Raw genomic sequence first — 22,055 nt, 5'->3', positions numbered from 1 at the left:
ATATTCCCCTTCCTGGGGCCTTATGAATCCTGAGGCACAGACGTCTGCTTCCAGATCTCTGGGGTTTTGAATTATTTTTAAACTCTGAACAAAGAACACTTAGTACCAAATACTTCCAGTTTCACAGCTGGGTTATTTTAAGTAGGCAAAAAACTCATTGGAATATAACTTTTTTATTTTGAAATATTTTAGCTTGAAGTTATTAATCTGTCCCTTGAGAATTCAGAACATCTCAGAACACTCAGTTTGAATATTCAGTATCTTTCAAAGATACAACCTTCTCACATGGCCTTAAAATAAATGCCTGAAATACCACACTATAATAACCCAAATGGAGCCTTTGTTAAGGAAGGAATTCATTTTTTTCTTGATTAGAAAACTTATTCTCCCAATCTTCAATTCCCTCTCCTCTAAAAGGAAAAATGCTATTCCCATAAAGATTTCCTGAAGATGAGATGCAAATACCACTTATTTTGACAGTGCTTTGCAAAGGCAAAGAGAGCCCCAGACAGGCATGCTCTGCAACGCGGTGGGGGCAGAACAAATTTGAGGTCAGGAGAATGGGAACTGCGTCCAGTTCCCTGTAGGATCCAGGCAGGACTCATTTTCTCGGCGTCTAATTACCAATTTGCAAAGTACCTGCGTTAAGAGTTCCTTATCCTGCAGGGACATAGAGAGGTGTGATGATGGCGGAGTGACTCGAAGGCTTGTGAGAGGTGCTGTGAGAATGCCAAGTGCCCAGCTAACACCTTCTGCTCGCCGAGAGCAGGCGCAGGGCTGGAGAGCACCGGGAATCCCTCAGCGCAACATCAGACACCTGAGTGTCTAACCGGTGGGGAAACAGTCAGGAGAAAGAAGCCATCACGTTAATTAATTAGTGTAATGCGACAGACAAGCGTCCTCACAAGCCGCATGGAGTTTCCTTGCAAAATCAGCCTAAAACCTGGGAAAAATACAGGTAGCGGTAAGAAGCGTGCAGCCAGCTCCACAAAATCTGTGCTAATATTAAAAGCCTGCTTTCGCGTTTGCTACTGTTTCATTACTGACTTGATGAGTGTTCCTAGGTTCTTAATGAATTCAAACTCAATTTACTCACAGTAACATCTAGCTTTAGTAAATTTTCATCTTATGCGTTGACAATGAAATTAAATTTTCCTCTTTATTGCAGGATGACAAATTTTGTAGCTAAATCTCGAACTCCAAAGTCCTTAACACATACCCCATCAGCCTTCACCGAATCACCCAAACAGCCAGCAAAAATTAATGTTTGTCTTCTCTGTTGTTCTGTAACAGACAAAAAGCATTTCCCACCCCCCCTGCAGACTAATTAAGTGTCTTTTAAAATATCATTAAATGTGTTCTAAAGAAAATTGTGGAATACTATTGTACAGTCACAGCACCTCGGGATGTAATCACGGAGGATATTCTGGATGCCGCAGGTTTATGCAAGGTCGGGGAGGTGAAATATCCCACAGGCAAACCCAGCACAGTTCACAAACTGCTTTTGCTTCAACCACGCTGTTACAGAACTGTTTGCTTAAGACAGAGTTTGAAGCCTGCTGGACAGTTATTTATAACAAATTAATCTGGAGGACAAAACCCGGTTGGTATATTTCACTGTCATTTCCAATTTTTTTTTAACTCAACTCTCCAGCATGAACTACGAACAACATAACTAGCAGAACCTCCAAAACTTCATTCTCATTGACAAGACCTGTAGCATGCTGCTACGTTCGCCAGTTCTCACACTTCCAAGGATGGCTAAAACGGCAAACTGAAGGCCACTAACAATTCTAAAAGATTTGCCAAAATGATTTTATCATCCAAAGGGAAGGTGGTCAATCCCTCAAAACTTCCGCCAGCTAGTTAATAAAGACACTTTGGCAGGTCTTCTGCAGAGCCTACTTCCAGCAAGAACTGAAACGCCATCTGCGTGCATAGAGAGGGGAAAAACAGTGGCTTTGTATTAAAGATGAATTCCTGATCAGATGTCCAACATGAGGGGAGAGTTAGGGCTCAAGAGAGTAATAAAAGGCTAAATACTTGTGTTAAAAACATAACTAAGTAATTAAAGATCTTAAACAAACACTGAAGTAAACTTAAGGAAAATATCATTATCGATGTCCAGTCAAGTCAAGTCCATTTAATAATAGCAGCAGAATCAAAAATCATTGTTTACCTTGCTATAGAGAAGAAAAGAACTGTTAGACCTGCCTCCACTGACACGGACAGGTAATAACTTAAAAGCCTACCAGTAGTCCATACGCTTTACCAATTTTATCTTTTGCTAGCTGTTCAAGAGACGCTCAGAAATCTCTGAAATAGGGTTAAAACTTAAGACACTACCTAAAGCACAGATGTAGTGGAATAATTCAATGCTATTAATTATCATTAGAAAAGTCACATAGAAAACACAAAACTACTTAAAGATTTTTCATGTCTCCTGATTTTAAGTTTTGACTAGGGAACATTTGTCAAGTCATGATACACGAAGCATCGTATCTGTTTATCTGTTAGCGAAGCACAATGCTGTATCTGTACCGAGAGCACCCTCGCTTATTTGTTTGGAGACGGCTGGTCCTTTCATACTCAGTACAAGAGACACCTGCTTCATCAAAGAGCTCTGAAGACAATCTTCTGAGCATCAGAAAAACACGACCAGCAGAGAAGACTACAATGCAAGAAGACATCATTAATGCAGTGCAAACCATGCCAAAATGCCGGCGCCCACAGTGACACCCACGGATGGGAAAAGGGTCAGGGCAGGAACTCTGGGGGAGCCCCACAGGGAGGGGGGAAGGGGAAGCACCGCTATGGAACAAGAAAAGGAACCCTAGTTAGGAAAAAACCAAAACAAAACGCCAAAACAAAGACCAAAAATAATCAAAGCTGAGGAAGAATGAGTATTAAAGAAGTGTGTCAAAGACAGCTTAGTAGCCCAAGACAACAAATCCTGAACCACAGACCTCGTTAGAAACTTTTATTAGATTTTGCAGAGAAACAAACATGCAGAATCCCAGACTGAAAGTACCTTTGAACATGACACGAGGAAGCTGCTAAACCGAAGCTGTAATGAAGCTGGAGGCACAGGAGGAAAAGGAGTTGTGCAGACAGGCTGGTAGAAGCTGAAACCACAGTACGATCTTGGGGCAGCGCACACAAATACGAAATGAAACGCTGCCCACGGTAACCTGGACACCTGCCACAGCGCTGGGTCAGAAATTTCAGTCCCCGTGCCTGGGGGGGGACCTCACCCCTGAGAGGTGACTGCGCACCCACTCGCCTGCCCGGCTGCCGGCAGCCCCGGGGCTCCCACGGGATGCGGGATTGGGGAGCATCCCTCCTCCACTCCCTGCCACGCGTGAGGATGCCAGCCTTCCTCCCGCATGGCTGAGCTCCACCGCCACCAGCCCAGCTCCATCTCTTACCAGCAGACACTGCATGTGTGTTGTAACCTGGTGGTATTCCTACTTGCACCTGATGCCACTTCACAGGGGTTTACTGTTTTGTTAACTGTTTCCTTAAGTTTCTGTTATAAACAGAGAGATACTTTTTTTTTTTTTTTTCATTTTAGTTACTCAGATTGGCATTTTTTGTAACTTTTTTCAAACAGACTGTAAGTATTGTCTCAAGAGATGACAAGTTCGCTTGAAGGGACTATACAGACTAGTAACATGCTTTGAAGAGTATTAAGGAGGTCAATCTGTCCAATTCATTTTAATTGAACTAGACACAGATGGTATATGATTTAGTTTAATTAGGCTGTAGATAAAGAACATCTCAACATAAGGCATGCCAGTCAAGGATAAATCATTAAATAGCAGCGTATACTTGAAAATACATACGGCTTAAAAACTTGCCACATAACTGAGAACATTGGTGCAACATCCCTTTCCATCAAAGGACCAAAAGATCAGTCCCATTAGAAAGAATACGGAAAAAATTCAAAAGCTGATATATAAATGTCTAGTAAACTGAGAAGAAGAGAGCATTTTGAGAAAAATGCATTTATTACAAAAGTAATGCCGGTTCTTTCATTATAGAGACATAATACAATAAGGCATAGTACTCTGCCAGAAACTATAGTTACAATTAAATAGATTATTCTACCCATCCATTAAGGAGATCTAATTATGGAATATCATTAGCGAGGACTTAATTCAATTCTTTTCTTTGTTTTTTGATTAGTACGTATTAGTTTTCTCCCTTTATTGACAGACTTCACTTTGAAGTTGTTATCTTTTAAGTTAGAAGAGCATTAACAGTCTTCTAAAAGCTGGCTGTACTTGGATAATTTTGCACAAGGCTGGGGACATTGGAGAAATCTAGTTAAAACATTTTTTCCTAGTCTATGCTTTTATATTACTATTACAGCAAGTTTTTGGAACCAACTGCTTCCTGCCACTGGTCTTATTTACACCTCCACCTCTTTTTCATCACAATGAATAAAATGCATATAAAAGCTGCAAAGCTTATATAAAAAGGAAGGGGGTGACTGTGTAACACTGTATTTTAGGCAAAATACACGGTGCTCATCAGCACATTTACTTCAACAAACTGTGCAGCAAATGTACAGCTTATCATCATGACCCCAGGCAGGTAGTCACCCACAGTGGTGGAGACATCCTCCTGCAGGAGGAATTTCTCCCTGCTGTGGTTAGCTGAGCCTCCTAAGACAGAAGAACAGCAGGAGTACGCCATATACCTACGTTATCATTTCATATTCCATTTCCTACTAAATGAACTATGAATTTTTTATCTGATTTTATAGGCATCACTCACCATCATTACCACCGCAGCAGAGTGCGTTCACTCCGTCCCCACCAAAGCCAAAGGTGCTTCTGCCTGGCAGCTTGTAGGAGACACGCTGAGCACTTCTACATAATCAACATTTTCCTCAGCTCTCTGAACCGAAGAGAAGCAACTAGTATATTTGGCATCTTTTTAGTTTTTATTACAGTTGTAATCGTACATACTCTTTAGCTTTATTTGTGTGTTAAAGAAACAGTTTAAATACCGAGTTTGTAAATCAAGCACAGTTCATTAAGCACTGAAAAGGCTCCCACTGACTCAGATGCAAATTTTGAACTAATGTTAGAAATGCCTAGAAACCCACTGTTTCTGAGACCTTTTCTGAAATTTGTCTTTACCACCAAGATTTCCAAAGCACCATTTTGCATTCAGTACATTTTACAACACCCAACCATTAGCCCGCTCAATTCAGAGCAGCTCTCATTTGTATAGAGAGAACTTTCCCTTGAAAAATTAGTGATTTCTTAAAATCGGTATGCTAAGCCATATTACTTCCAGTACTGGTTTTTTTTCCATCCAGATATTAGTTTAATGCTTTTTAAATATATTGGTACCATAAATACTTTATGATATATTGTGATAATTTTTATGCACAAATAGCCGTGCAACTGCATAAGAAAAAGGCAGTGCAAAGCATACAACACACTCCCACACTCCCAGATTAGATGTTTATGATTTATTTGCCTAATATGCAAATGCGCCAAGTGCCTACCTGCAGCTCCTGTTGACCTTGCTGATGAACACAAACACTAACGAGCACGTGAAATGCACACGATCTGTACGTATGCGTCAGACGTGTGCATGGATCAGGATTTTCATATCCTCTTTTGAGTAGGGCAATTTTGCCTTAATTTAAAAAAGAATTTAAAAAATAATTTTAAAAATTATATAAATTTCACATTAAAACATCCTCATTTGTGACACTCTCAAAGACAAAAAAAAAAAAAATCTCCTACATTTTAAGGAGGAATTTGATTTTTAAATGTGATCATTTTGAACGGCAACTTCAGGAAACGTTTAATTTTTGGAAGCCTGTATCGATTAAGAAGCATTGGTCTTATTGTAATGACTAATAACCCAAATTCTTGGAGCACATCCCAACAGTATTGGCAAAACCAGCAGTAACAAACCTGAGCGAATGGACTGCTGTGACAGGAGTAGATAGGTTAGAAAAATGAAATGCAGTACAATGACAGCTAATGTGAAAAAAATTAAAATGGCAGTTTTTTTCCTCATTCATTTTAGAACTACTTGAAAAGACACTGTAATTGTTAAGAGTAGCCATTTCTGGACTATTATGTCACTAAAGTGATGTAACTTACATATACAACGTATCTCGTCTATAGGGTGCCTGGAGTAGTTGAGGTGTATGTTCTGGTGCAAAAGCCATCTCCTCATTTGACCCAAGGGCTTGATTGTTGCCAAAACCAAAGCACTAGGAAACACTTTGATTTTATTTGACCTTTAAGATCAGTAAACAGCTGTACCTTCTCACAGAAGAGCAAAGGATTAATCTGGAATGGTAGAACAGAACATTTTCTACCCCTCTCATTCCATAATGTGCTTTCAGCAAATAACAAAAAAAATAATGGATGTGTATTTCTATTTCTCTTAATTTTACCTCTGTGTGGTATGTTTCTAAATTAAGCACGTTAAACATAAAACCATTTGTGTTTGACTGAAGCCTTCCATATTATTTATCACAAATCCCCTTTGCAGGAATACTGAACAAAGTCTGTTGATTGCGCAGTTTTTTTGATTTTCATGAATGGTCCAATCACACTCTTGGCACATGAAGTTACAAAACAGATGTTAAAACTCTGAGGGATTATACATTTCTCCTAAAAGTTACAGGACTGCTTTCATTTCTACTGTTTGGGTTTTTTTTCACTGTGCTCCTATCATTTTTTTTTTTTTTTTTTGCTCCTGTTTCCTTTCTCTTGCACCCTTGAGAGGCCAGAGCATTTGAGAGATGCCAGCAGCGTATGTTCCACTCTCTTATTCTAATTGCCAATATTTAATCAGGGTACTGACTTCACTAAGTCTCAAGACTGAGAACGATATTTCACTGGGTGGAGCAAGGTCAACACCTCGAAGTTGTTTGTTTGTTTGTTGTTTTTTAACAACCACATAAATTAAGGTCTCTGGTTATTAAAATTCTTATTTGTTTTGATTAAGTGAAATAAAAAAGAAAAAAAGAAATGGTAAAAAAAAGGATCGTCACTAATTGTGTGTAGAGGAATGGGATTTTAGACTTCAGGTTTAACAATACATCACTACTCATTTACTCATAAGTAGGTCAATCTGTAGGTACTAATGTAGATCTTGAAAAATAAAAGTGGATTTTGTCTAAGGAAGGATTTCATAAAGTTATTTATAAGAAGAGACAGCCAGTCTTCTTCCTTGTTGCATCCTAGGATTGTAGGGCTCAAGTTATCTTTAATTAAATGCAAAGAATATCCTCATAAAGAAAACAGTGATTTGGGATAATCCCAGATTTCAAGTGATTCTAGGAAAAAAACATTCCAGAAAATTATTCTAGAAAAAAAATAATCTGTGACAATGCAACTAAGAATCTTCCTTGTAAACACAACAAGTATAGAGGTTTGTCCTATATAATATAGGGTTTATATATATTATTCCTGACTGTTGCCAGCTCCTCATCACTGCAGTCAAGTCGCTTTTTAGCCTACTTTTTTAGACAAGGTATACAAGAATTTTTATATATACCTACTTACATAAACACTCTGAAAGTAACCCTTCACTCATGCAGTCCCTACCCAGTCAAACAAACATGTTTTACTCTTCACTTCAGCAATCAGACTGTGCAGCTGCAGCTGCTCGCTACTTCCAAGTCAACGGATTAGGAATGGCCACTCGAAATCGTGTGATCGTGGCTGGGTTTGGTGGTGTGGTTTTTTTGAAACATTCCATAAAGACATTACGAGAAATAAGAACCATAAAAAACTGGTATCACATTTCTATAAGGGAATGACATAGTAATTTCTTCCAATAATACGGCAAGTGTTTTGCTGTGTTATTTATGCACATTAAGAATCCAAGTAAATTAAACAGCAACACATTGCAAAGCACCTGTAAGGACCTTGTATAAGAAATACCTGAAGTACAAAACCTAGAGTTAGATTATTGACAATAGGTTTCTTCCTCTCTAAATAAAGATCGTAGTTTTCTACAATACAAGTAAACCAGATAAATATGCACCCCATTTTTTACATAGATTTTTTTTTCCTTTGAAACTGTAAAACAATGAGGGAACCATTAAAAAAGAAGGCTTACCTAAAAATAGAGATCAGGAGATTTCATTTTCAAGAAGTATCAGAGTACTAACATCAAGTTCAGATGTATATTGCACTAATTACACACTTTCTTCATTAGTGTTTGGGATGGCCCCTTTCTACTCGAATGACAATCGTTAAACATTTGAAAGATGGAGGAGAAGGCATTTAATTCTTCTTTTTCACATGGTCTTACCCCATCTCCGGCAACGCAAGGACAAAGAGAAGAACACTGACTGCGTGGACTGCCAGTATCTGATTTACAATTCTCATACTTGCAATAAGACACCAGAAAGAAAAAATTAATTATAATAAAGCAACTAGTTGGATAGGAGAAAAGGCTATTTCTAGACCAAAGATCTACCATTTCCCATCTCGTTATAACGTCAAAAAAGAATGAAGACTCTAAGATTCAGAAATATTTTTTTTAAAAGGGGTTCCATAAAATCACTTTAAGAATTATATTGTTTCTAGTAAATTTAGATTTGAGATTTAATTGTTTTATAAACTCTTCTTCATTATGTCAAAAATTAATCATTTTCTATTATTCTACTAGTGCTCCAGTGCCAATAGGGTCTAACCTAAATAACTACTATAACAGACAGGTTTCAAAAAACCCCAGGTTCTGGGCTTTACCCTTGGGGAAAAAAAAAAAAAAAAAGAAAAAAAAAAGAAAGGAAAAAAAAGAAAAAAAAGTAGCCAAAGCTATGCATATGCTTTTTATAACTATCTTTATAGAGGCTTTTATCTCCTTTCTCGTCCATTCTTTGCTGGTCTGATGCTCTTGTTGCCATAGAAACAGACCTGAAGGTAGCTTTGTTACAGATTACAACGGTTTTCCCAACAGAGAAATTTCTTTTATGCCTTAGTTCAGCAGGTACCCTTCTCATGGGGACAAAACGAAAAAAAAAAAAAAAAAAAATCACTCTCTGATTCATATCTATTAAGTTCTCATTACCAGATTTTATTCTATGCTTTTCCTTTTAGTTATGAGCTCAGCCTATGATCACTGGTACTGTAAGGATTAAGTTCCATTAATTACATGGGCCACGCTAGTTTGTTTATTTGCAAGGGAATAGCGGAAATCAAATTACGAAAGGAATCATGACTGGCACAACGTTACTTCAACAGAAGCATCAGGATTTTGTTTTGCAGCAGAGGTAGCGTGCAGTTCGTTTAAAAAACCTGTTTGTATCAGGTTTCAGTAGATTATTATAAAAATCTGACCGGTTATAAAAATCCAACTAAAACCAAACCCACGATAATATTTTGTGACAATGAATATCATCTAATGCGTGCTCCCGGAGGTCACTAGCTATTTCAAGACGAATCCAATCTTTTCTAAACTGAAGAAAAACCTGTGAAGTATTTGGATCTCTGAAGAATATTACCCCAGTAATGGACAGCGAAAATTAGAAGGAAATGAACAAAATAACAAAAGCATGCGCAAGAATGGAACTAAACAATTCTGGCTCACGCAGAGCTACCCAAATGCTTTACCAGGACCAGTCAGAGAATCAGAGCTGGAATGGAAAAGGATGGCAGCTGCTCCCGAGCCAGGCAGGGGGTCTCTGCCTCTCCCCTCTGCGCTTTTCTCTCTTTCATCTTTCTATTCCAGGGTCAAAACACCTTGCTAAAAGAAACTTGCCCTCTCCTACAGAGTACAAGTTCTTCTTTTTCTCCCCAAGCCCACAGGTGATTTATATTAAGAAACTGAGGCGATACCAGCTGAACTCAGCAGCAATTAGCAAATTTCTCCCAGCACCCCAAGGAAATCGTTACCAATAATCTACCAAGCTAGGTATGCTCCCTGGTGACACATTCTAGAATTATTTGTAGCATATGGGACCTACAGCGCTTTTCAAAATTAGCCCACTCATTTTATTCCAAACTAAGATTTCATCTAATTTTGGTGTAAGAACTGCCACCTCAAAAAACAGACAGTGCTAAAAACGTTTGGCATTCTGCAAGGTTTCCTCAGTGGTCTGTGGCTGTGTATGTTCCTCCTAGCTAATAAGTTCAGTGTGTCATAATCAGACTTTAAAAAAACCCAAAAACCACCATGATTGTGGGGTTGGAACCTGATAGAAATGTCTATGGTACATTTGGCACATGACATCCTACGTAAAAAATATTCGATTATTAGTAAGTCTTAAGCATTCTTCTCTCCTTAACCCCAATATCACGTCGCCATATTTACATAGTTTGACACAACTTTTGCAAAGGGTAAGATGAAAAATAAAATGAAAAGGAAATACTTAAATTCAATTTGAATTGCACAACTAAATATACTTTAACAATTGGAAAATAGGGCTGTTGGAATGTCAACTTCAATTTGAGGAATTAGAAGAAGCTTTGATTGTGAAATTAGCACCCAGCAGATTGCTTAATCAGTTGTAGTTACTGCCACTAAGATTACAACCCTATTGACAAGATTTCGTTTTACTGTTGGGAATAACTTTGCTGACAGTTCTTCTTTTATAATATCACCACTAATCGTTCTCCAATGCTAACTTATGAAAATCGCTGATATTTTTAGATTCATCATATATATAAATTTCCTCTCTTAGCAGTACTGTCTCTGTTTAACTCTTAACTCTTACAAGGATCATCTATGTTACACTGTATATTGCACAGCAAAAGCCTAGAAAATAAAAATAAAAATTCTAATTTTTCATGACACAGTTATTCAGACTTTGAATTGTTCTGGATTAGGAAAAAAAAAATATTCTTCCTACACAAAAAGCTTTCAAAAGCTATGAGCCTGCAAAGCTCAGAGACTATAACAGAAAACGAGTTCAACGACGTGCCCAGTGTCCCAGCTGCAGGCTCCGTGAACTGGAGGACTACAAAAAAGACAGACTCCTGAAAGGGTGCAATGGGAGACGTAAGCAAACGTGCCTTTGGAGTTACACACCTTGTGTAGGCAGTCACCCACCACGCAGTTCCTATAATCCAGGTGTGTACAAGGAGAGGATTCATACAGCTCTTTCCAACACCGCAATAAATTTTTTTCCATGCATCTTCTGCAGACCGACAACTAAGAGAGTCAATTCTGGGATTGCGTGGCAAGGCACAGGGAAGGGGTGGGAATTAGTAGTAGTTATAGAAGTTCATGAACCTTTTTAGAGCCTTTGTAATTTAATTCTATTTTCTTGAGGATCGTTCACTCTAGCTTAAAAGCTATTTTAGTTGCAATAAAAGGAGCCTGCATTTTAATTTAGGAATAGAAGGTACAAATGTCTTCTCAGTAGATGATAAATGCAAACATGTTCCATTACATGAAATGCCTTCAAGTAACCTGTGAAGCTGCTTCCAAGCACTTAATCGAAGGCATTCCGGCGAGCAGCGCCATGAACACCTCCGTGCAGCCAGCTAACAGCAATTAAAACCCATCTCTGAAGCAGCACTGAACCGGTTGATCAGCAAACAAGCTGCACACGGGCACCGAGCAGTGGCAAACCACCCACCGGCAGGTGAGGAGCAAATTTCTGAGCACAGGCAGTTCCTGCCAGCCGGGGATGAACATAAGGTGGAGAGGGTGACATATGGCTGGAATTTATTTATTGAGATGGGTGGGAAAACAGCACTGGGATTCTGAAGTATCCAGTAAGGGGAGAGGAATGTCATGGGACATTGTGCTGTCCCGGGGACAAATGCTGCCTCCATCAAGAGCGCTTGATGGAGGAAACTGAGGCCAGTCCTCCCCTGGTATATGTATAACATACATCAACCTCCCTCAGATGCCGGCTGAGTATGAGCAGAATAGATACTCAATATATACAGAGCCCTGCGTAGTAGATTTCTTTCTTTAATTCCTATTCCATTAAAAGGAGTCTTACCTTCAGACTGATTCTGTTCAAATTGAAATTTCATTGTCCATATACTCCAATACCCACATGCCCTAATGAGCCGTTATAGCTGTGCAAGGTACCATTTAAAACCAATAATAATAATAAAAAAAAGGAGAAAAGTTATATAAACAAGTTTTTCCTACGGTTAATTTTTAGGGCTTTAAGGTTGAAACCATAAGCATGAAACCTTTATTTCTCCACGAACTACTTCAGATCCTCTGGAGAGATTCAAAGTCAGGGTAATCACAAAAAATAAAATACTTATTTTTGTAATAAAAATATTCATGCTGTCCTGTAAAAGTTGTTTTAAAGTACTTACTGCACTGACCGTGATCATCTTTATTTTGGAAACCTATGACCAGCTTTTTGGGAAAGGGGAGTAGTACTATAGTAAGGACTATCATATTTTGACAAAAGTATGTTTGCCTTGTAATTGTTTTATAGTAAGAATGTGACCTACTGTTCCCATCTAATAATGCCTATTGTAAACAAAGTCATCATGATTAATAATTTTCATAATAAGAAAAAATAGGCATACACACACATTGAGTGTTATCTCAATTTGTAAATAGAGGGGGAGTTACAACTTCTTGTTTTAGGGTATACAATGAAAAATCAATAAATTTATTGCATCATAGCAGTTTAAGAATCACTTCAAAAAATCCATACAGGCTTGTCTTTAGAAGAGCATTTTTGTTAATCTGGCAAGTGGTAAACTGTAACTTGCCAGATCTTCCTGCCTTTGTGTGTCTTTTGCAACAGAGTGAGATTATTTTCATTAAAAAAGGAAATATTTCTAGGACAAGACTGCCTATTATCCAAAATCCAGATGAGCAATTTAAAAATCAACCTTGGTGGCTTATGTTTGGACTGGATCTTATAGGTAATTTCCAACCTAAATGATTCTATGATTCCATAATAGTTATCAGTGATGCTTGCTGCTCAGGTCACTCATGACGTCTAACATCGGTAAGAGTTGCTTTTCATTGTAAACCAAATGGTTAAAAGCAAAACAGACATGCCCTGCTGCTGCATTTCATTATCCCTGGAAGAAGACTACAAAGCTTTCTGATTAAAATCCCTTTTTAACTAGTTCTAAAGCAAGTCTTAATACTTTGCTTCCAGTTACTGTCTTTTCTTGAGTTTTTTGTTTTGTTTTGTTTTGGTGGTGTGTGTGTGGGGGGTATTTTTGGTGGTGGTGGTTTTGGGTTTGGTTTTGTTGTTGTTATTGGGGGGTGGGTTTAATTCCCAAGATCAGTAAAGCGACTATTTTTTTTCACTCTGAAACCAGCCTCCTACATGTTAACAGTCTGGAAGCATAATTAAAGGCCAGCGAGCAAACAAGAACTAAAAAAAATATTTTTTTTTTTTTTTTTTTTTCCAGAATTTCAGCATTACCTGGAACTGAACAGAAAAATCAATCTGGTCAAAACAACTAAACCCCCCAGGAGAACCCAATTATATTAATTTATTCCTGCTTTGCATAGAGGTGTGACACAAGGAAAAAGATCCCTCATATCATTTGCGTCACATCCAGAACTATCAAACCGAACAGCCTAATCCTGCTGTAAATGTGGACATCAGCATTGCTCCACACCTAAGCCAAACTCAAGCCCACTGCTGTCATACTGTCAATTATCATTTACAGATGGTGGTTTCCCACTGGTCCCCCAGCATATGAATTTTTGAGGGTCAATCTTTCTCCTTCCAACTCAAAAATCATAGAACTCATAAAATGACAAGCATGATGGAGCCTTACAGGACTCACCTCACCCCTCCCCTAGGTCCGATGAGGGCACAGATAATATCTGCAGCACTGTTTAGAGCAGTAAACCCCAAAAGAAAAAATTAATTTCTTCATTTGGTCACCCACTGCAGCAGTTACCCATCATTATACCTAAAATCTTCAGCGTTATGTAGGTAACGCAGGCAGCTTGGGGCAAGGGGGTATGGGACCTGGTTGCAACTTAAGAGACATGGAAAATATTCAAAGGTCATGATTTAAAGACCTTTAAAATTTTACTTCTTTTCTAAAATCCTCTCCTGAAGAGCTGCATAATTCTACATAAAACATCTCACTAAAAATGGAATATTCGCTTCAAACATACTCCTGAGGAAATTCATTGCCTTTGTATCAGAGGTGCACTGCCAGCACCGAGTTTATGACCTACTGTAAGAGCTGCTTCATTTTCTTCTACACTGGTCCCTTCACAATACTTTCATGTTGATTTTTTTTTCTTCCCCTCTCAATTGTGGTTTTTTTCCCCACTTGTTTTATGAAACTGTATCTTAATATATGAAAAAAAAAATCTGAACTTAAATATTGTCCTCTAGAGTTCTCAGAAGCCTCCCTACTGTCAACTGCCTTTGTGTAGCTATACATTATTCCAACATCCAAACCACCGACGAAAATATTCAGCTCCTGCATCATCTCACAGAACCTCACAGTTGTTCAAATTTAGACTGATTTTTCAAACATGCTTAAGATAATAAAGCTCCTGAACAATTTCAGTATCAAGGGGCTTATTAACTTTAAAGTCCTTTGCGTATATGTCATCTTCAACATCCACGAGGTCAGCTGCCCTGCCAAATGGGATGAGATGGCTTTGCCTTTTCATTTTGCATCAACCCACATCTGTATCTCATCAATTCATTCACTTCTAGGTGCTTAAATACTAAGAACTCACTGCGATTCTGAGAAGTCAGATTTAATCTCCCTTGCCTGTACAGTCACTTGCCCTCATTTAGATTTTTTCCACTTTTTAAGTTCTATTTATTTTGCTCGTAAGCCTCCTGTGGATCCTATAGTATTATAATAACTGAAAGGAAAATAGTGCAGATCCAGAGGTGGGGATGTCCAAGTTCTTGTGCACTCTATATTAAGTTTTATAAACTTGTACTAAAAATAAAAGAATACAGTCAAACACCATTTTAAATCACTAGTGGCTTGTTGTTTGGTTGGGGTTTTTTATTATTAATTTATGCGCATTGGAACTGGGAACACTGTAATACATCACATGCAGTTTGAAAACACTTTTTGTCATTATGATCCACTAACAAGGGGAAAAAAGATTTAACTCTCAATTTCAAAGTATCCTTTTTGAAAAAAAACTTGACGAGATTCCTCAACATGAAACATAACAAAGCTGCTTACAGCAGCAATCAGTTTTTGAGGCTGCTCTTACATTTTTTACAGTAATTTACTCAAATTCTAAAGCATTTCAGCAATGGCTTTAAATAGTTTTTATGAACACCGAGCAATCTTCCAAAAACAAGCATCTGAATTGGAGACACTGTTTCATGTAACTTTAGAGTACAATAGCAGCAGGAGCTGTTAAATTGTACTCAATAGCATCACCATAAGAGAGTTGGCCAAGAAGAGAAGATGAATAATTTCTATTCAAACTACAGAGAGCCCTTAGATAGCAGCAAAATAACTTCCTGAGTCGGTATTTTGCTGAGACACCAGAGCTTACACCCTGCCAAGTATGAAGGAAACGTAGAATTTTTTGATTGTATGAATTCTTATTTCATCTGAAACAGGATATTGTTCCCCAGACACCATCATTTCAGTACTAGTCAAGGACGACCACTTTATTCCCAAGTATTATTTTCCTTTTGGCACAAACACAGACCTTTCAACCAACCATTTCAGCTCGTCTGAGTAACGCAAAAAGAGGGTGATTACAAGCTTTTGTCTCTCTTACACTGCCTTTATTAAGGCATTTAATTTTAAAGTAATAAAAATAATTTATTCCCTCTTTCACAGCGATAGAATGCCATAGCAAATAAAAATGTTACATGAGGAGACAATATTTGTACACCACTATTTTTAGCATGGTACAGAACACAGGACTTTTATACAGCTGAGCAGTCAGTTTATTAAATACCTGGCATGTAAGAAAGGCTAGGAAATAAGAAGAGGTCTGTGGATGGCATAGTCTGAAATACCTTTTGTTTCCCAAATGACTGCATTTAAGTATCCAGCAATAAAAAAAATAACTAATTGCAACTGTAAATATATTTGAAGAATTTAGTGAAACTCAGTGGAGCTCTCCCTTCCGCAGGGGATTGCTGCAGCCAAAACGTGCTACAAAGTCTGGAAAACAACTACGCGGCAGAAATCAAGCAGGAAGAAATAATAATAAAAATATTTTTAAAGTTCAACTCTCTCTTTCAAAGGAGCATTATTTTACGGTATAATTTGACCTCACGCTTCAGCCACATATACGCATTCAGCTTTCATGGAAGCCAGAAGGAAGTTTCTAAAAATTACGGGGTTTCTCCCCTTTGGAGTCTATCTAACCAGCTAATAACCCTGCTGCTCCGAAACTCTCCGTATCCCTGGAGGCATGGAGCGTGCATGCCATCCTATCTTGCCTCAAGACAAATCTATAAATAAGCCCTCGCTGCCGTGTCCTAGATAGCTCAGGCCGCAGCAGGCAGGTCGGTGAACGCTCACCTGCAGGAGCTGCCTGCAAGAAACGCCCCTCTGCCTGCCAACGGCCTTCTGCGTCCGGCTGGGGCAGGCTTCTGCACTGGCATTCTAACGTGCACAATCATCTAAAAATTACAAGATGCAATAAATATCACACCATATATTTATTATAATTTGTACTTATTACTCTGGAAAAAAAATGTTTTATTAATTACAATATTACTCTTACAATTAATGGAAAGGTTACATCACGCAAAAACACTGGAGAATGTAAATTAAAAAAAACAATTAAAAAATTAAAAAAAAAATTAAAAAAAACACTGGAGTATGTAAATTAATTGTGCACCTGCATGACATAATTTAGAAAAGGACTTTTTAGTATTTAAAACTCTGCCAATTATTATGATAAGCTTTATAGCACGCTACATTTCAGAACAAAGCTTGTGCTAACTCAGGAATAAGTTACTGAATTGTAAAAGGGTAGACATTATAGTCAAACATTTCAGTAAATTAAAAGTGTAAGATTCTACAATCCTCTTTGTGTAATAGGACCCACTAATGTATCACAATTTTAATAAAACATTTATTTTCTGTTTGCTTTTAATCTTCAAATTGTTTTTGTCATATCACTTCCGTGTAAGTATTGAAAATGGTCATTTGGTAACCCCATTTCTAAAATAAAGCATTAGGCTGATTTATTTAATCACCGAGGCCAAAAACCAAAAGTCACAAAAGGCAGTCAGCAATATTAAATATTATTAACAACCTGCCACACAACAGATTCTACCATCATGAAGAGATTCTCGATAAAATTAAATGGCCTCACACAAATGTGTGTTCTCATTTATGAACTTCAGGAGAAAAAACCCTGAAGAACCCATGTTTCAAAACAATTAATCAAGAACACTCTCAAGACTCAAACCATACATTATAAACACAGAAGACCTGCTTGTGAGCGTCACCACTAAAATTTTCAATCACCCATAACTTCCATTAACATCTTACATCACAATTGAGCACCAGTTGTAAAAACTAGGTTGTTGGGGTTTTTGGTTTTGGTTTGGTTTTATTTTTTTTATTGTCCTACTTGTGTTTTAGGACTGACTGAAGCAAATCAACAGTGTATTGCTTATGTTAATGAGTAATCAAACAGATATTCTGTAATTGTCCAGACTGCTGATGAAGTTCTGGCTCTTCGATGCCCAGCGGGTATTTTGCCACCGACACTTCTCCTCGCCTGGGTGCTGCTAAAGCAGTGACAGGCAGACGCATCGGGATGAACCTGGCACGTTGCCTCCCTTGGTCCGCAGCTGGTACTGGTGACCTTTACTCAGTTTGGTAATAGCAGCCACTCACCCGATACACAAATTTTGCCTAATAAACTGGAGGTAAGAGTTTCTAGGAAAGCAGGTCCCGTAGCAGATAGCTCCGTGCAATGCGGGTACTGGCACTGCCCACGTACACAATATATAAGGTGTATGGAGCATTACAGAGCTCCGAGCATCACCCAAATGCCATCCAGTGGGATGGAAATGGTTCAACTATACCTGAAGGCATCTGGACCGCAACAAAAAGTGGTGGCTATGGCTACTTTCTTTTAGAAGCAGGACATGGGGAGAGAGTAGGTGTTGCCACCTGCATTCTGCATGACAGTTCAGTGATGGGGACACTCACCCGGACAGGGGGAGACCTGGATTTCAGCTTTTCTGTATCTCTAGGCACTTCTAATGTACAATTTCCAATTCCAAAAGACTGCTTTAACTGTTACACTTAATAGACAGAGCTAATCTCCACACTTCACTTCAAAACTTTAAAAATTCAAGAACTTTCAGAAAAAGAAAGGTATGAAGAATAATTTGGGTTTCTTGTTCCTGCCTTCATGATTGCTTTAATAGTAGCCTCCTTTGACAGAATAATGCACTAAGGAACACGGAGCAAGGCCAGCCTGAGGACTGGCTGCCTTCCCGCTCGGTGAATGCCTTATGCCCCTGCCCTGGCTTCCACGCGAGTGCTCTGCCTACCTCGTTATTGTCAAAAGTCTCTTCCTTTGACTTTCGCCATAACCATTGACCTCAGCTCAGTCAAGTGACTTCAAGAAAGCTGTGCCCTATGCTAAGTGGAAAGAGATGCTTTATGTACAGCCTGGAATAACTCCTGAGGGATGCATCGTGGCTGCACTGGCACTTCTGATGCCCTGGTCCCATTCGACATGCTTAACGAACCTTTGGCAGTATCCACATTCTTTGCACAGGTAATCAACGTAATTGCTCCGTGTTTGAATCTTGACTTTTGGAATCTTACTCCCTGACGTGATTTGTGGATGTCCATAACTTCTGGTGACTGCATCCATACGTAGCAGGGCCCTTAGCTTAGATATGCCGAATCTCACTGTTGGAGCAATGTTTTTGGGGTTGTCACGGCTCTTAAATGGCAACAAGCAACCAGGGCTGCAGCAGGAGCAGCTGATGAAAGATGAAGGAAGTTTGAGATGAGGAGCTGAGCGCAGAAAAGTGAATAGGAAAAGAAAGGTGGCTGGAGATACAGAGAGCAATGAAATAACAGCGCATTTCATGAATTATCAGAACTGAATATGGAAAAAGATGGAAAGGTGAAAAGAAAGGCTTCTGTTACAATTATGTTTTTAACATCATTCTGTTGATTTTAGCAATATTTTGAGTACTGTGAAACTTCTTCCATTGTAAACTGTCACCAAAGTAGCAGTAATTGAAGCCAGGTGATCCCTGGGGAAAGGTACTGTTCAGGAGCAGACCCAGGAGATGTTCACCTCTCCATAACGGGGGGCTGGGCAAGGGGAAAGTTTGGAAGAGATGAGATGGATGTCGAGGACAGCAGTGTCTCTGTCATCACCTTCAGTGTGCTGCCACAGGACTGTCAGATCTGCCCCCACTAACTCTCCCTGCGACCAGTGGAGAAGCACCAACCTGGTTTGCTCTCTGGAGGTGACTATCAGCTGAACAGGGAAAACCGAATAGGGTAACTACACTCCTAACATAAGCACTTTTCTTATGTACCTAAATTTAGATTATGTTAAATGTTTAAAAACCAAACCACTTCAAAAATTCTTCGCAGTTCTTCACCATTTCCCTGTATTTAAATCTAAAAATAAGAAAACTTTTAACATCTCACATTTTCCAAATACCCTTGTGGCTTCTGCCCATACATTGTTCATTGATCTCATGGCTAGCACATTAAAACAATTCATGAGAAGCTCATTAAAAATGAGCAAGAGAAGTCTTCTGGTGCATTTCATCAGAGGAGATAATAGCCTGCAATCTAGAGCATGAATATGTTGTAAGAAACAAAACAGGGCCGGCCAGACAAAGAACACTTGGAATGTATTGTTCCCATAAGCAGATGTTAAATTACTTCACTGTAAAGTATTATTTATAAAACCCAAAGAAACTTTATTTTTATGTGAACAAACACGTTTAGTTTATTATTTCAGCAGGGTGATACAAAATTCTTGTACATGTGTCTCACCGTGTAAGCCGATGTGTTGAAAGTGAAAACTCGTTGACCAAAAATGCTACATGTATATAGAAATATTGACGGAGCAGGACAGAACGGGTGTATCCCGACTGGTACACCAGCTCGAGAATGAACATAATTGTTTCAATAACCTGCCTCAGATAAGCCAGCTGGCTCAAGATTAAACTGTCATCTGACTGCAGCTATAGATCCTCGTGTGCAGAGAGGACAAGGGCCAGAGTTAGTTCTGAAGATACACCTTGAGATAAGATAAGATACAAAGAAAGCTCAGAAAAAGCCTCAGCCTTTCCTGGAAATTGTTAATATCAAATGCAACCAACAAAGTAAAACGCTGGCTTCACACTTGGATAAACACCTAAGGATTGTCACATTCTGAAGGATATTGTTCTTAGTCACGCGTTCATTGCCACTTTTCTTACCAAAAATAGACCTTACTGTCCATAAATATACACTTCAGAACTGTTAAAAACCCCTCAGACTAATATTATCTATCATAAAGAGCCTATTGATGTTGTTTGTAATTCATTCTCACCGGTGAAACAGCAGCAAACTCCGTGTAAAAGCAGCGTATGAAATGTCGATGTACTTACATCAGTGTCGGGTCCCTTGTCAGCCCCCGGGCAAGAGAAGGTAACAAACTCATGGCACCTCTTATGAACCACAAAACAGCAAACTAGTGAGAGAAGGGAAACCAACAGTTAGAATGGCATCATTTAAATTACTATTTTTTTTCTGTTGTAACCAATTACAGAGGAAATAAAACTTACAATCCAATATTTCATCTGCAAGTCAATGAAAGAAAGCAGAGCCTAATGTTAAATAAAGACGCACGAGGAAGGCAGACATCAAGTAAACAATATAATTAAAGAGAAGATAAACATGTGCATTTAAAAATCAAGACTCTACCAAATGATAAATTTTTACTGTTTAAGACAGCACACAGTGTTAAAGCATAGCGTGGGATGGACAATTCTAAGAAGCCACATTTCCTAAATCTGAATCCCTCTCTGTAACGGGAACTGTCACTGGAGCAAAACCCATCCTTGGGTACGGGATGTGTCCACCTGCATGCCTGGGTGAACATGTCTACGAAGATCCAGTGATTTTACTAGTTAATTACTTCTGTGAGAAACTAAAGCTCTGAGTGAAGACTGTTGTAGAGAACAAAGTGTTCCCGTATCACAGAATGGCAGGAGATAATGGGAAAAGAAAATTAGCTCCTGATTACAATATGACTGCCATTTAAAATTTATGAATGACCTGAAAGAACTTTTTCTTTCTGGAAATAAGGAAAGCTTCTTTTAATTTAATTATGTCAGGTGACCAAGGCTACAGGCTGTGTCACAGCATAGGTTGTGCATGTCCCCCCAAACCACGTAGAAAGAACAATTTGCTTGAGTGTGCTTACTTTGAGAAGCAGGTATTTTACTTTTTACCCTCACTACAGGTTCTTTCTTAACGTTAAGCTTAGTTCAGATATTTCAAAATTGGTCCGCATTCCAACAAAACAGAACAATCCAGATTTCAGATTGTGAAGCATACCGTCAAGCAATGAGTTGGGAGATTATAATGAACGATCCATAAGTAACTCACAATTTCTTTACAGATAACATTCCCTGACCACTTCAAATTTTCATTTCCAATACGTAAAAGTACACTATTTCAAGGGACACTTCTAAATAACAAAACAGAGTTCAGTTGATTGTGATTGCATGAGCTTCCTCAACTTCAGTGATAACGAAATCAAATTATGTCAGTACTTCTAAGCAGCTCATTTCATGCGGCACCTTTAACAGTTCTCTTCCCCGTTTAAAAGGTGTATTAATTTCTTTCACCTAATGAAGACAGCTGAGGAAGATGTTACCAAGTGCACCTTATGTCACTGCAGCACACATCCATGAGGCCACCATCGTGCCAGGCTGGCCTCACCTCCATCCTTCAGTCAGCCGCTGACTTTAACCAAGTCTGATCACCCTCACATGTTTCTCCAGCTATCTTTCATCAGCATCCCAGGCAGCAATTGTTTCCCACTGTTCTATTTCTGACATGGCATATGTTTATTCTTTGGGCAAATGGAATAAAACGGGCTTTGCTCCACCGATTGCAGATAAGCTATGCCGACTTCACATGAGCCAGAGCTCTGGC

General features: G+C 38.7%; 1 protein-coding gene across 1 annotated transcript in view; it reads right to left on the bottom strand.

Moving 5' to 3' along the window:
* Nucleotides 1-22,055, bottom strand: part of PRKCA (protein kinase C alpha) — a 160,048-nt gene that overhangs the window by 79,245 nt on the left and 58,748 nt on the right. The window contains exon 3 of the mRNA XM_056330488.1: nt 20,501-20,583. Within this exon, the coding sequence (XP_056186463.1) occupies nt 20,501-20,583 (83 nt within the window). The remainder of the gene's footprint in view (nt 1-20,500; nt 20,584-22,055) is intronic.

The sequence above is a fragment of the Falco biarmicus genome, chromosome 1 (genome assembly GCF_023638135.1).
Source record: "Falco biarmicus isolate bFalBia1 chromosome 1, bFalBia1.pri, whole genome shotgun sequence".
NCBI lineage: Eukaryota > Metazoa > Chordata > Aves > Falconiformes > Falconidae > Falco > Falco biarmicus.
The sequence above is the reverse complement of the archived record's forward strand: the minus strand, read 5'-3'. Positions and strand labels throughout refer to the sequence as shown.